At 40.1% G+C, this 15,492-nt stretch overlaps 1 protein-coding gene across 22 annotated transcripts in view; it reads left to right on the top strand.

Moving 5' to 3' along the window:
- LOC121285500 (lysine-specific demethylase 2B-like) overlaps nt 1-15,492 on the top strand; it is a 248,035-nt gene that overhangs the window by 192,301 nt on the left and 40,242 nt on the right. For 15 of the 22 annotated variants that reach the window (XM_041202006.1, XM_041201998.1, XM_041201999.1 and 12 more), the window contains 4 exons: nt 2,604-2,666; nt 8,956-9,216; nt 10,810-10,848; nt 14,628-15,307. In XM_041202006.1, coding sequence (XP_041057940.1) covers nt 2,604-2,666; nt 8,956-9,216; nt 10,810-10,848; nt 14,628-15,307 — 1,043 coding nt within the window. Of the gene's footprint in view, nt 1-2,603; nt 2,667-8,943; nt 9,217-10,809; nt 10,849-14,627; nt 15,308-15,492 lie in introns of all 22 variants that reach the window. The other 7 variants (XM_041202001.1, XM_041202005.1, XM_041202011.1 and 4 more) reach the window with 3 other exon arrangements.

Raw genomic sequence — 15,492 nt, 5'->3', positions numbered from 1 at the left:
CCAAACATGTTGTAATTTTGACAGAATCTGTCTCTTTACTGTAGCCACTCAGAAGCAATAGACTGTCATTAGATTTCATAATTGTTTTTGGTTGATTCCTGAATAGTATGTTAGAATGATTATCTATCGCATGTACATGACCCATTGAGTTTGCAGGGCATTAAGGTTTCAATATTGTTCCATCCTGATGAATGTTCTTCACTGATAACATAACAGATAATATACCTACATGCATGCTACAAGTAAAAGAAAGAACTTGAATTCTGAAAGAACAAACAAGATGCTTAATTATAGAACTATATAGTCATTACGGCACAGAAGGAAGCCATTTAGCCCATCTATTCCATGCCAGCTCTCTGTAGAGCAATCCAGTCAGTCTCATTTCCCCACTCTTGCCATTGCCTTCAAGTACCCATTCAATTTCGTTTTGAAATCATTGATCTGTTTCTGATTCCACCATCCTTGTAGGTAGTGATTTATTGGTCATTACCCCTCTTTGTGTGTAAAAAAAAAAAGTTCTTCCTCACTTCCCTCTGTAACTCCTACCAAAAGCCTTAAATCTATTATCTCCTAGTCCTTGTACTATCAGCTAATGGGAACAGCTTTACTTTGTCTTACTTATCTAAACCTATCATAACCTTGTACACCTCTACCAAATCTCCTCAATCTCCTTTACCCCAAGGAGAACAACCTCAGTTTTTCCAACCCAGCCTTGTCGCTAAAATCCCTCATCCCTGGAATCATTCTGGTAAATCCCCTCTGCATCCTCTCAAGGACTCTCATATCCTTCCTAAATTATAGTGATCAGAATTGGATGCAATACTCGAGTTTGGCCTAACCAGAGCTTTATAAAGATTCAGCATAACTTCCCTGCTTTTGTACTCCGCATCTCTATTTGTGAAGCCTAAGGTTCTATTTGCTTTGTTAACAACTCTCAATATGTCTTGCCACCTTCAGAGATCTATGCACATGACTCCCGATGTCCCACTGTCCATGCACATTCTTTAGAACTGTGCCATTAAGTCAATAATGCAGCTCCTTATCCCTTTTGCCAAAATGTTTCACCTCATACTTCTCTGTATTAAATTCCATCTGCCACTTGTCTGCCCATTCTGCTAGCCTGTCTCTTGTTGCAATCAAATAGCATCATCCTTGCTTTTTACCATACTTCTAAGTTTGATATTATCAAGTTTTGAAATTTTACTCTCTCTTCCGATATCCAAAACATTTATATATCAAAAAAGAAAGTGGTCCTAGCACAGACCTGTGGGGAACATCACTGTTTCCTACCTTCCAGACTGAAAAGCAACCATTTACCGCCACTTGCTGTTTTCTGTCCTTAAACCAATTTTTTTAATCCAAGCTAACACTGACCCTTTTATTCCACGAGCTTCAATTTTGTTAACCAGCCTTTTATTTGGCACTTAGTCGAATGCTGTCTTAAGATCCATATAGACAACATCCGTTGTATTCCCTTGATCAAACTTCTGTTACTTTATCAAAAAGTCTAATTAGATTTGCTGAGCATGTTCTGCCTTTTACAAATCAGTACAGTCTCTCCTTAATTAACTGAAATCTCTCCAAGTGCCTGTTGATTTTTTTTTTCCCCCTGATTTATTCTTTCTAAAGCATTAGTTTCTACAGGTTTTAGACTAGCTAGCCAATAGTTACTAGGACTATCCTTGCACTCTTTCTTCAATAAGGGTGTCATGTTTTCCATTCTCCAATCCTCTGATAGCTGCCCTCAAATCTACTCCCACCCCCATTTCCTTTAGCAACCTAGGATGCAAGCCATCCGGACCAGGTGACTTATCCACTCTTAAGCACTGCCAACCTTTCTGACATCCTTCCTATCAATTTTCAGCCCATGTATTATCTCTACTTCTATTGATCTCCACTTCTACCGATATTTTGTTGGCATCCTTTTCTTTTGTAAACACCAATACAAAGTACTCATTAAGTACTCTAGCTTTGCTCTGCACCTCTGAACATGTCCCCAGTAGGACCCACCCTGCTCTTACTACCTGCTTACTATTTAAAAGCTGGTAGAAGATTTTTACATTCCCTTTTATGTTAACTTTCATTCTATTCTCTCAACTGTTTCTCCCTGAAGAATTCATCTGTCAGTTTTCATAATTTTTTTTTGTTTCATCATATTCTTACTATCTCCCTCATCATCCATGCATACTTGGCTTTGGTTCCCCTACTTTCACCCATGTTGGAATGTACCTAGCCTGTACCTGAAACATTTCCTCCTTAAAGATCATCTGTTGTTTCATTACAATTTTTCCTGTCAGTTCTGTGATTCTCATATCTGGTTTTGTGTGGATGCATAATGTTATTTTAGGTGATTTCTCCTGGCTTATTGCCAGTTTGTGATTTACAAAAGTTTATTACTCATTTATTGATATGTAGTGTTAAGTTTTAAAGAAGAAATCCGATCACCCAGTAATTAACTGGCAGAACTACACCACAATTTAATGTTTTTAAACGAAAGCAAATTTTATTCCATATCAAAAAGAATTAAACAAAGTATATACTTTATAACTACTTACGCTATGAACTTAGTTTTACTTTTTACTCCCCCTCCCCTCCCACCAAAGAATTTCTTTATACGCTACAGCAATCTTGAAGGTTCATTTACTTCTTTAGGAACCAATGCAAAGGTATGCCATCATTGGGGAACTAAGTTCTGCACTCTGAAGAACCAAATGGTATGTCTTATATTGCTACTGTTTTAGTTCTAAACTAGATTACTTGTAATCAATGTTTTTCAGCCAACTAATGTTTTAGACATGCTGCTGTGAAAATCTAGTTCATGGTTTCAGGTTGAAGGTGAGATAAGTGGACATCTGATTGTGGAATATTTCAGTCACCACTTAGAGTCCGGAGAGAGTAGAGTTAAGCTGGTTCATTCAACATATGCTGGGGACGCTGATCCAAAAGTCAGTGGATCAAATATATTTTGTAGGATAAAAGACACATGCATCTGTGCTATATATCACTCACTTACTTACATTCTGTGCCTTTTATCACTTTTATTTTATCGTTATCAGCTAAATTATTGTTTAGCACCCTGGTTTCCATTAAACTACGTTAACCAGCAAATTACATCAACAGCTATTCTTTTTATTTTTCCATTTCCAGTAGATTGTATTTTAACCCTTTCCTTCCCCAGAGAATCCCTCCTGTTGGCAGAGTTCACTAGCTGACCTCCAAGCCATGATACTTTACCTTCCCGTTTCCAGTGATCAGCTGCTGGGTGTGATGGTGATATCAGGTTCCTATGCCCTCTTATGCTGCGCTATATTGCTAGTCGATAAATTCAAGCTGGTGTTGTGCTAATGAGCACTAATATGCAACACAGTTCCTATCTAAGTTGGCAAGCTGCACTCAATCTCCCCACTCGTTCTCCCCAGGTTACACTTGAGGCATGTCAGATACAGTAGCATTACCAACTGGGCCACTTGGGAGATAATCCTGGGTGGATCTGCATGTTGAGGCCCCAATTCCAAAGGTCCACCGTGGTTGTATCCATTTTGTCGTTGGCCTCATCTATGTCCTTGCTCTTCTGTTGCAGTGTGTAATGTGCCCAATGTGCCTCCTCCAGTGCCCCCTCTGCCCACCCACCCATTTCAGTAAGATGCTTGGATGGGGGGAATTGGGTAAGAGAACTGGTTAATGTATTGTATCAGGTTATCCTTTGCATCTTCTTTAACCTGCATATAAGCCATCTCCCGCTTGTGAATACCCACCAGTTTGACCCTCCCCACCCTTTCCTGCCCCCAATACTCTGAAATTCACTTTAATTTCCCTGAGTGTTCCAGCTATCCTCCAAAGTAAGATTCTATGTGGTCCTTCCACTAACCTTTTCACTTTATGACTCTCTACCTTTTCTTTACAGACCTCATGACTGTGGATGCTTCTGCTTCTTGTTCAGGTTGTTGGCAGATAGCCAAAAATAGTCTTCCCATAACTTTCCAAGCTAACTTTGCTGACTGCTTTCTACCATTGTGGATTTCTTCCACTGACTGCAAACTAGAGCAAATCTTCTAGCTGCTTTTCCCTCACAAAACCCAAACTGAGCTGTCTGCTTCTGTCAGCAGACATACACAGATAAATTAAACAAAAGAATCTTCTAACCCAGGCTCCACCCTGAATCAATTTCTCTTTGGTAGTGTGGCATGCTTTGGATGGTTTAAATAAAATACACATTATTTTACCTTCAATGCAACCCTTTGATTCTGCATCCCATATGAATAATTTATATTGCTAATGAAGTTCTGTGACCCTTCTTCCAGGCTTCACGACAGGTTTAGAGATGGATCATTCATTGTTCAAGTTTTTTCACTATCGACTCTGACCTTGCAAGATAAATACAGGATATCTTTTAAGTGTAATATACCCAAGTTTGTTTGAGTTGTATTTGCATCAGAGTTGTTTTTAACTAGTTTCTCAACCAGATGTCCACTTATCTTACCTTCAACCTGAAACCAATAACAGTATGTCTAAAATGTGTTAATTGGCTGAAAAATATTGATTACAAGTAATCTAGTTTAGAACTAAAACAGTAGCAGTATAAGACATACCATGTGGCTCTTCAGAGTCCAGAACTTAGTTCATCAATGATTTATTCTGTTCCAACCTCACTAGTCCATGTGTTGATAAGGTTGAAACTGAGCACTTATCATTTAGACAGTGACATTGATGCGGTCAAACAAACTTGAGTCTACATTTCATGAGCTGGTAGTTGACATGTATTTTGCTTTTTAAGAAAGTAATTTGAAAGATGCAGCACTGCCCACAAATATTAAATGGACATTTTAACTAGGGCTAATATAATATTGTTGCTCTATATAAATAATTATTGCCAAGTGTTAACTTGTTTGATTTTGGAGTTTGGTATAGGTTATAATTAAATGTCAGTTATGAAGTAAACATCACAAAAATAGGCATTGTAATAAAGTTATTTGCTCTGCAGTAATTCATGTTTGATGTAATGTTAAGTTGGACACTGTTTTCATTGACAATGACTCTGAGATTTGATTAGCTGTGCAAGACAGATTGCACCCTGAATAATTTATGCCACTGTAACATTTGAAAAATCTGATACATATTTTAAAAGTAGTTCCCCTGGCCCCATGTGGAACAATGGGCAGCAAAACTCCACCACAGTCTGTTTCACTCCAGCTAGGTGGTGTCCTTAAGTGTTACTTAGAGCTTTCCTTTTCTGGGTGCAGCCTTTTTTGGGCCAAGCAGCGTTTGTGGCTGAGAAGATGAGTAACCCACTCCCACACTGCCACCGTGTGACATGCATGAACAGTTTGGGAACAATGTTCTCTTTGCCCCTTGCTTTCCAATAGTGACACGACAGAGACCAAGAACTCAACAAAGTTGGGATTTGAACCTGTGTCTCAATTCAGTGGGCCATGCATTAATGTTTGCAATAGATATTTAACATGAGACTTATCCAGCTGGTCAGTCATTATTAAATTATAGAATGATACAGCATAGAAGGCGCTTAATTATGCCTATGCAGGATCTTTGAAAGATTTAATTAGTCTCCCTCCTTTGCACTTTCCCCATAGCCCAGCAAATTTTCCCCCTTCAAATATTTATCCAACTCCCTTTAAGGCAGTGCATTCCGGATCATTAGAGTTATACAGTACACAAACAGGCCCTTTGGCCCATCGCATCTGTGCCAGCCGTCAAGCACCTATCTATTTTAATCCCATTTTCCAGCACTTGGCCTGTAGCCCTGTATGCTATGGCATTCCAAGAGCTGATCTAGATAGTTTTTAAATGTTGTGAGGGTTCCTGCCTCTACCACCCCTTCAGGCACCCCCGTTATGACTCGCTGCATTTTTAAAAAACCCTGTTTTCCCCTCTGCTTCTCTTGCTTGTTACTGCAAATCTGTGTAATCTGGTTACCAACTCCTGTGCTACTGCAAACAGTTCCTCCTTATTTACTCTATCAAAGCCTTTTGTGATTTGAACACCCCTGTTAAAACTTGCCTTGACCTTTAGGGTAAGGTGACCAACCCAGCTTCTCTAGCCTCTCCATATAACTGAAATCCCTCATCCCTGGTACCACTCTAGTAAATCTCCTCTGCATTTTCTCTATGGCCTTGACAGTCTAGCTAAGGGGTGGTACCCAGAATTGGACATACTGCTCCAGTTAAGGCCAAACCTATGGTCTGTAAAGGTTCAACATGACTTCCTTGCTTCCTTAGTCTAGTTCTCTGTTTATAAAGTCAAGGAAACCGCATGCTATCTAACCAACTTTCTCAACTTTTCCTGCAACCTTCAAAAATCTGTGTTCTTGCACGCCCTCCGACGCCCATCCCCCACCCCCCAACCATCTCTGTTCCTGCAACCTCTTTAAGATTATGCAGTTTAGTTTATAATGCTTTTCCTACCAAAAAGCGTCACATCACATTTCTGCGTTACGTTTTGTCTGAGACGTGTGAACTTTTGACCAGTCTCTTTCCTCCCTGAAGCCTGTCATCACCTTCCTCATTGTTAACTGCATTTTTGAGTTTCGTGGTATCTGCAAATATTGAAATTCTGCCCTCTATACCCAAGTTCAGGTCATTAATATTTATTAAAAAGGACAGGGTCCAAATATTGACTGACCGCTGGGGAGGAGGCGGGTGGTGGTGGTCCCACAGTATGCTTTCCTCCAGTCTGAGAAGCAACTGCTCATGAATACCCTTTGCTTTTTAATCTCTCTCAACAGTCTTGCTTCCCATACTTAGCTCTGCAGCCCTGTATCCCTTTCAACTCACTGAAATTAACCTTCCTCTAGTTAAGCATTTTCACTTGTGATTGCTCCTTGTCCATTTTCAAATTACACAAAACCTAATGATATTGTGATTAGCATTTCTCAAATGTTCCTTCACTTCATTCCCCAGGTCCAGATCCACCGCTATTTCCTTCCTCATTGGGCTGGAAGGATACAAATAAAGCAAGTTTTCTCGTGAATGTTTCAGGAATTCCTCCCATCTTTGCCTGATACACAGTTATGTTCCCAGTTTACTTTAGGCTGATTGAAGTTCCCTATTATCACTATTCTATAGATCTTCCTGTAATTTGCATTTTTTTTTTTCCCTTCCACTGTTTGGTGGCCTATGGTATATACCCAACAATGTTGTAACTCCTCCATTGTTCCTCATTTCTAACTGAATAGATTCTGTCTTTGAACCCGCAGGTACATCACCTCTTCCCAGTCTGTAACAATGTCTTTGAACAATGCTGACTTCCAACCCCCCTCCCTTCCCTATCTTTTCTGAGTAATTTAGGCAAAATATTAAATTCCCAATTTCCTTGTTTAAGCCAGGTCTCTGCAATTGCCACTATATCGTAACCCCATGTGACAATCTGTGCATGCAGCTTATCAGTCTTATTTACCACATCTGTTCATTTGCACACTTGCAGTCCAAACCCATCATCGCCTGCCCCATGTTTTCCCCCTACCCCCCCCAGCCCGCCCTTGCCTTATCCCTCCTGCTTATTCTAATGTTATTTTTCTCTCTGAGTCCTCTATGCACCTTGTTGTTTCTCTCTGACTTTTCATTTTGGTGCCTCTCCTCAGACCAAATTAGTTTAAACTCTTACCCACTGTACATGAGACATTGGTCCAGATCTTCCATTCCCCGGGGGGCTGTTCCCTGGAAAATGCGCTGGGACCCCCCAGGAAGTTTAAATTTCCAATGGGCAGCTACCCTGTGCCTGGAAGACCCCCCAAAACTCTGAATTAAATTGGAGACTTCAAATGGCTCCAACTGTCTTAGCAGAATGTTTATCCAGGAAAAGTTGTAAGCATTAAAACCACTTCTAACTCCTAACTATGGTACTAACCCCCTGACTACGCCTTTGACCACTTCCAAACCACCGATTACCCCCACCCCCCCACCCCTGCTCCCCGACTACTTACCCCCTACCCACGACTGATCATCTGATTTCCCCCCCCACCTCCCTCAGCACCTGACTCCCCCTCCCACCTTCCTGACTACCCACCCCCCCACACCCACTAACCACCTGACCCCAGCCCCCTCACCCACTTACCTTACACACTTAGCTTCTCTCCTGTCAATGAGGCTGAGACCTTTAACCTTACCTGGTTTACTGCAGCTAGTGCTGTAAAATGTGGAGTGACTTCACGTCCTCTGACGCTGCTGTGCTACACTGAAGAGACAGGCGGAGCAGCTGCGCTCCATGTTTCTCAGTAGGCCCAGGTTGGAAGTCCGAGTAAGAAATATGCTGCTCCAGGCTAAGTGAAAAAAAAAGGGTGGAGTGACAATCCAACAGTGATTGCCAGGCCACCGCAGATTCAGCCCATTGTTTCTAACCCTGTTGCAAACAGTCCATGTTGTATAGATCCCTCCTTCCCCAGAGCCTGTTGCAACTCACCCACCTTGTACCGATCCCTCCTTCCCCAGAATGAGTTCCAATGTCTTAGGACTCTGAAACTATCCCTCCCACACCATTTCTCTAGCCATGTATTAACCTGTCATCCCTTACTGTTCCTTTATTCTCTGGAAGTTGATACTGGGAGCAATCCAGAAGTCCTTTGAAATCCCGCTCTTTAACTTCTTCCCAAGCCCCTGAAACTCAGACCTCAACTCTTTTCCCTCCTATGTCATTGGTTCCAACATGAGTTACGACTTCTGGCTGTTTCCTTTCCCCTGTGGGTCTACACCCATTTTGTGATATATAAGTTATATCATGTATCACTGTACTTATATCATTGAGTATGTATCTGCACATACTCGTCATATAAAGTACAATGACCTTTTAAAGATTATATCTGGTATTAATTTCTGCTCTGATATTTCAAGAAGTGATTAGTGTGGAGGCAAACTAAGACTATTAAGAATAAACATTACAATAACGCCCTAAGACATGAGATATAAAGTTGTATCTGTGCTTTTTCTTCTTCTGGTCTATAAGCAGAAAAGAGGGCCAGGGTTTAAGTATGCCTCCAACCTCCCAGGTTCACTACTGAAGGAGCAGAGGCAGAACAGAGAACACAAAGACTCTGCAGAGACGACCAAGAAAAAGGGAGACCGAGAGGAAAATTCCAAACGGAGATCAGAGGAACATCCCAAGAAAAGATCCGATGACTCTGTTCCAAGAAGGAAATCTGAGGATGGGCTTGTGATGCGAAAGCGGAGAGTTGTTGATAGAACATCTGAGCCAATTCCCAGAAAAAAGGTGCAACAATAAAAACTGAACAATTGATAACACAGCAGATTCATATAGAAAGGGTTTTTAATGAATGTTCTGTTATTGAATCATACTCACATACCTCAGCACAGATTTAAGATTGTATCTGACAAGATTAATTTTAGTGTTTACTTTACTATAAAAATTCAGGACCTCATCAAATAATATAATTTTCAAAAAGCTGATGAAGTTTTTCAATGAATAGTGGAGTGATTTATGGGGCAGTAGGATCACTACTGATGAACTCCTGCTTCCCCAATTAACTGCTTCTCTCTACCAGCCCTGTCTGACCCTCCATTGTTCATCAGCATAACCAGGACAGCTCTAATAATTGGCAATATGAACAGGCACCATCTGCATTATGGCCATGATTATTAGCCTAAATAGAGGAAGACATTCTTCCCTCACTTTGACAGAATTTTTTTTAGAGCTCCCATGTCATCTTATGGCACTAAATGTGGGATTCACTGCTCTCCTTTCCATGAGTGATCTCAAACCCTCTTTCTGACCCAATTTATCCTGAGTTTTCGGTAAACCTCCACTGCAGACTCCAAATCCAGTACTCCACTGTTCAAAATTTTATAAGGTCTGCTTGTAGTTATAGAATATGACAAGTATTATTTGCTGCTTTACACCATAGTTGTATACTTTCATATACTTTTTTGTTGCATATTGTTTGTTTATAAATGTTTTAGTGAAGCACTAGAACTTATCTAAAAGTGTGACTCCTTATATTGTAGGATTGACAACATAGTCTGTTGACACTTTATTCTGCATCAATTTAATGCATGTTCCAAGATACATTTGAGTAATGTATATATGCTAATTTGGGGAGGCTTCAGAACTGACTTGACAACCATACCATGCTCTTCTAAGGAGTAGACATTCTGATTTTTCTCTCCCTAACCTAGCAGCACTGAGCCAAATTGTATTTTTTCTACTGCTGTCCAAGCTAACTCTGGATAGGCCAAAGGTTGAACCTTGGACTTTACTGCTCTGTATGACTCAGCTAATCACTTGATAATCTTGCTAAACAATTGGGGAAGACGAAAAATATAGTTAGTGGTGGCAAGAGAGGTTCAATTGATTTTGGAGTGTTCTAAATCATGCTATTTGAAGTGAAGTCTTTATTAGTATTTATGTGTTATGTGGAGGAACACCCTCTGTATCTTTATTTAAAAATGGCCAATCTGCAATGTATGCTTTCTGACTTGATTATAAACTATCCTAAGCAGTGTACACTGTAATGATTGTGCTACAGCCTTTAAATTGTTATTTTACCAAATATTCAGTCAAATCTATAATTACCAATATTATAAAACCTATTATTAAGTAGTCACTGCAGAATATCCACGCCAGGCATTAATGAACAAGCATTGACCATGTTGACAGGGAAACTGAGTGACTGAGACTTTCATTTTGACTTACACAAATGGTTGAATTGCTGAGAGCTGCAATGAACAGAATTTTTGGAATAAGAACGTTAGTACATATTTCCTGCTAAATAAACTATTATTCTGGTAATAGAATCAGAATGACCTCTGCTGTGACACTGACACAGTCTGCCTTCTTTTGTTGCAGTTTAAGATTGGAAAGGAAGAGAAGCTATTGAGGAAAAAGGTATTTGTTTCATATTTTCAAAATGTTGACCACTGCAATATTTTATTTTCTCAGATTCCAAAGCTTTTTAAAATTGGCTACTTTGATCTGAGACTTTATAAATTAGTAAATCTCCCATGACATCGCTCAGTGCTTATCCAGAGCTTGGAGTGAATTTGCTGATGCTCATTGTAATGGATGAAAATCCCTCTTCCATCCATTAAATTCACATGATTCTTGAGTGTAAACTCAAATTCACCAAATCTGAAATGCTTACATGTTCAAAGGAAGCTTATTGCATTCCACATTTGGGTCATGTAGATGAGCTGGGACTTCAAATATATAAAAATGAAAATGGAATGTCTAACAATCATTCTTTTCGAATTTAAAGCAGTTTGGAAATACATTACATGCTTTATTTGTGTTCGGTAACCTGGGCTGCTTCCCCACTATTGGAGCAATTTGCGAGCACATACTTGGGTGCAGAGCAAAGCGTGGGAAGTGGAGAGGGGCTGTTGCAAAATTCTTTTCAAATAGTGAATACGTTTTAGATTTTGCAATTACTTTCAATGAGTGGTGGGGCTAGGAAGAACATAAGTGTGCAGATATGGATTGGGTCTCAGGGTGCTGTTTGTCTTTGAAAAAATTATAGCTCCTGATGTAAGTCATGTGGTCACTAGCCAATGAAAATATACTACCAGGACTAATGGCAGGCGATGGCTGTCACATGGTGCCCATGGATCAATCTGGTTGATAGAGACAAATGTCAGACCATGGATAAATAACTCAGCCTTGAGGGATACCAACTTCCTTGAAGATAATGAACAAATATGCTGTAATCTAAATGATACATTAATTACAACATTGATCCTCCTAATAGAGTTATTAATGCATAGTTTTATCCTCAACAATGAGGCACTTCAGTTATGTGATAAGTTGAGAGAGCCTGGGTTCATTATCCTTATAACTCTTTCGAGTACAAACCCATTTCCATCTGTTTCAGATGAAGTTACATTGTTTCATAGTTTGCCATTGTGAGATTTGAACTCTTAATCTTGGGGTTACAAACCCAGTACCATAACCACTTGGCTATTTAGGCCAAGCCTTCATTATCCTTATAGTAGAGAAGGGTACAGAGGAGATTTAATACAAGTGTTCAAAGTTATGAAAGAGTAGCTAGGGAGAAGCTCTTTCCATTGGATGAACCAGAGAAGACAGATTAAAGGTAATTGACAACAGAAGCAGAGAATTGTTGTGATTGGGAATGCACTACCTGAGAGGCTGGTGGAAGCAGATTCAATAGTAACTTTCAGAAGGAAGTTGGATATCTACTTGAAAATGAAAAAAATTGCAAGATAATGAGAAGAGAGCAGAGGAGCGAGACTAATTAGATAGCTGTTTCAGTGAGCTGGCCTAGGTATGGCCAAAGTCAAATGACCTCCTTTACTATAGATACTATGATGATTTTATGAGCTATTTACGTTATACCCTTCAACACAAACGATTAAATGTGATGGTGTTTCATGTGACTGAAAATGTGGGTCCATATGTGGGTCTATCTTGTTCCACAAATTGCCTACTCCCAAAGGTAGCTTGCAGGGCTGTGCAGTCCCACCAGCACCAATAATCTTCAAGATCTCATCTCTTAGCCATTCTTCTTGTGTAATCCTGGACAATGAATGTTGGCTAGCTATTTGACTCTGGAAGCAGCATCATAGCGAGAGCCAAATCTGTCCTCAGCTAGTGATTACACTGAATCAGATTTCAGTGGGGGTATCTAAATTATGCACTTCTGATCAAACCTTTTCTCTTTCCCTACATATTGGCTAAGCCAATTGTACACCCTACCCTTTCCCCTGAAGCACTGAGCTCAGCTAACTCTATAGATGAGAGATGAAACCTGGGACCCCTGTGCAGTTTAAGTTACCACACCATACAATGCCTTACCCCACCGAGCCAGCAAGGAGCATTTTATTTTTCTTGTCATTAATTTACAGATTTTTACACCAGCTCTTTTCCTGTCCAAATGGAATTGTGTAGATAGCTAAATGCAGCTTTTGATTTAAATTCTTTTTTTTAATTGTTCATGGGGTATGGACAGCGTCAGCAAGATAACATTTATTGCCTATATCTCGTTTCTCTGATAGGCACCACGTTATCATGTAGGCCATGTGACAAGTTCCATATGACAACAGTCTAGAGGCCTTTATGTCAATTTTTCCTGGTACTAGCTTCTATATTGTCAGATTTGCTGAATCCAATTTCAAGCCTTGCCCATGGTGAGATTTGAAGTCATGACTTGTATCCACTACCGCAACCACTAGGTTATAGTATCCTACTTTTTGTAATCTTCTAAGCCAGCACCTAACTGTATAATATGTTATGATAAGATTAGCAATTTCAAAACCTTACATTGTTCAGAATGTCTACCTACTTTGTTAACATTGTGTGGTGGTGGTTGAGGGTAAAATACCAGGGAAGATATAAAATAGAGTCAAAAGCTTCTGCAGTTATTTTTATTCTACAAACTCTCCAAATATTTTAAAAATAACTTTTTTGGCAGTCCCCCTCAACTGGCCTTTGCTTTTCTGGATGTTTCAATAGCTCACATTAGGTCATGCTGTATTTGAATTTCAAGTGACTAAGGCACTCTGCTGTTTTTAGGAAGGTTACTGTGTGTGCTGTTCAGGCACAGCAGGGCTGAGAAATCATCTTTTCATTTGCGGGTTTGAATATTAAGATCATTTAAACCAAATGAGGCTCTTGAGGTGATAAAATACACAGCACAGTGTAACTAATAACTCATTTAAAACATCCTTCAAGTAAACTTTTAATTAACTTGTCTGCGGTGTTTCACTGGGTTGCTATGGCATCTGATCACGTTCAGCTGCTGCTCTGCATGGCCTTCTACTTCTGGAGCAATTTCTTATTGATTGTCCCATGGTAGATTATAAGTCTCGCAGCAAGTAACAATAATTCAGTGACTGTTCATCAATTGTAGTTTCACCCAATTCATCTTTCTCCAGAAAGCAGAGTTTAAACATAAAAGTCTGTTGCCTTGCTGCATTGAATTTCTCTTCAGGCTATTATGTTAGGTAATCTTTTGGAAATAGTTGTTTTATGTACTATATCTTTTCATTATTTATTGTAACAATTGGTTTCCTATCATGGCTTGGAGAAAAAGGGAAATTATGCATCCAGTTAGACTGTATTTAATTGTCTACAACAATTCTGTTAGCAAATCATCTCTGGTATCCTGTGACCAGTTGCTAGGCTTCAAGTAACAGAATCACCTCTTAACACGCGTCATGGGCTTTTGGATATATGCTGACTCAGAAGGTTGTAGTTTCAAGTTCCGCTCCAAGACTCAAGCACAAAAATCAAAGTTGATGCTCTAGTGCGGTATTGCTGAGGGAGTGTTATGTTGTCAGAGGTGCTGCCTTTCAGATAAAAGGTGAAACCGAGGCCCACGCCTGCCCCCTCAGGTGCGGATGTAAAAGATCCCATTGCAGTATTTCAGAGAGGAGCAGTGAAGTTATATTCGGTGTCCTGGCCAATAGTTATCCCTCAGCCAGCATAACAAAAGCAGATTACTTGTTCATTATCACATTGCTGTGTGTGGAAGCTTGCTCTGCGCAATTGGCTGCCGCGCTTCCTACATTACAAGAGTGACATTTCCAAATAAAAGGGCAATATTAATGCAAGTCTTTCTTTATATCATTATCTAAAGATTTCTCTGCTCACTTCTTGATCTGTTAAGTGTTCTGACTTGAGTTTAATGCACTTTATTTTTCCAATAGAAAAAATCATTGCATCCCAATGAAGACCACCCAACAACTGTCAAAGCATTGCGGAGTATCAAGCAGGAGCCTGAGGATGATCCACCAGAGACACCTCAGAAAACAAAGGAGAGTGACCAGTCTAGATCAAGCTCTCCAAGAGCTGGTCCCAGCACTGAAAGTGCAGAGACCAAGGAGAAGAAAAATGAGAGATTTAAAGAGAAACGCAAAAAGCGATTGCACAATAAAGAACTTAGTAAAGAACTAAGCAAAGAACTCAATCAGGAGATTCATAAAACTGAGACCAGCCTGGCAAATGAAAATCACCAACCAATTAAATCTGAAGGAGATAGTGAAAAAGTAGAGAAGCCTAAACGATTGCTGGCAAACAGTGAAAGACTGCACAGGTTAAGCAAAGGATTAAATGGAACTCCCAGGCTTAGACATCAGCTTACTACAAGCTTGAGGCGGGCTCCCAGGGTTATTACTCGACCACCACCCTCTGTGTCCCCAACTAAATCTATTCAAATGGAGCGGCATGTGGTGCGGCCTCCGCCTGTCAGCCCACCCCCAGACTCTCTGCCCCTCGATGATGGCGAAGACCATGTAATGCAAAGGGAAGTGTGGATGGCTGTGTTTGGCTACCTTAATCGCAAAGATTTATGCATTTGCATGAGAGTCTGTAAAACCTGGAACAGATGGTAAGTTTTTATTTTCCTATTTATTGTCCTGAAATAGTGGCGGGGGTTGGGGGGTGGGGGGGGACACACGACAACACTGCAATAATTTAAACATCTTTCTCTGTGTGCCACTTCAAAATAAACTTGCATATTGTAAACCTCTTGAAATGCTATGTCAGTGTGTACAACATCTAAAGCCCTCAGTT

Source organism: Carcharodon carcharias, chromosome 13, assembly GCF_017639515.1.
Source record: "Carcharodon carcharias isolate sCarCar2 chromosome 13, sCarCar2.pri, whole genome shotgun sequence".
NCBI classification, from domain to species: Eukaryota; Metazoa; Chordata; class Chondrichthyes; order Lamniformes; family Lamnidae; genus Carcharodon; species Carcharodon carcharias.
The sequence above is the reverse complement of the archived record's forward strand: the minus strand, read 5'-3'. Positions and strand labels throughout refer to the sequence as shown.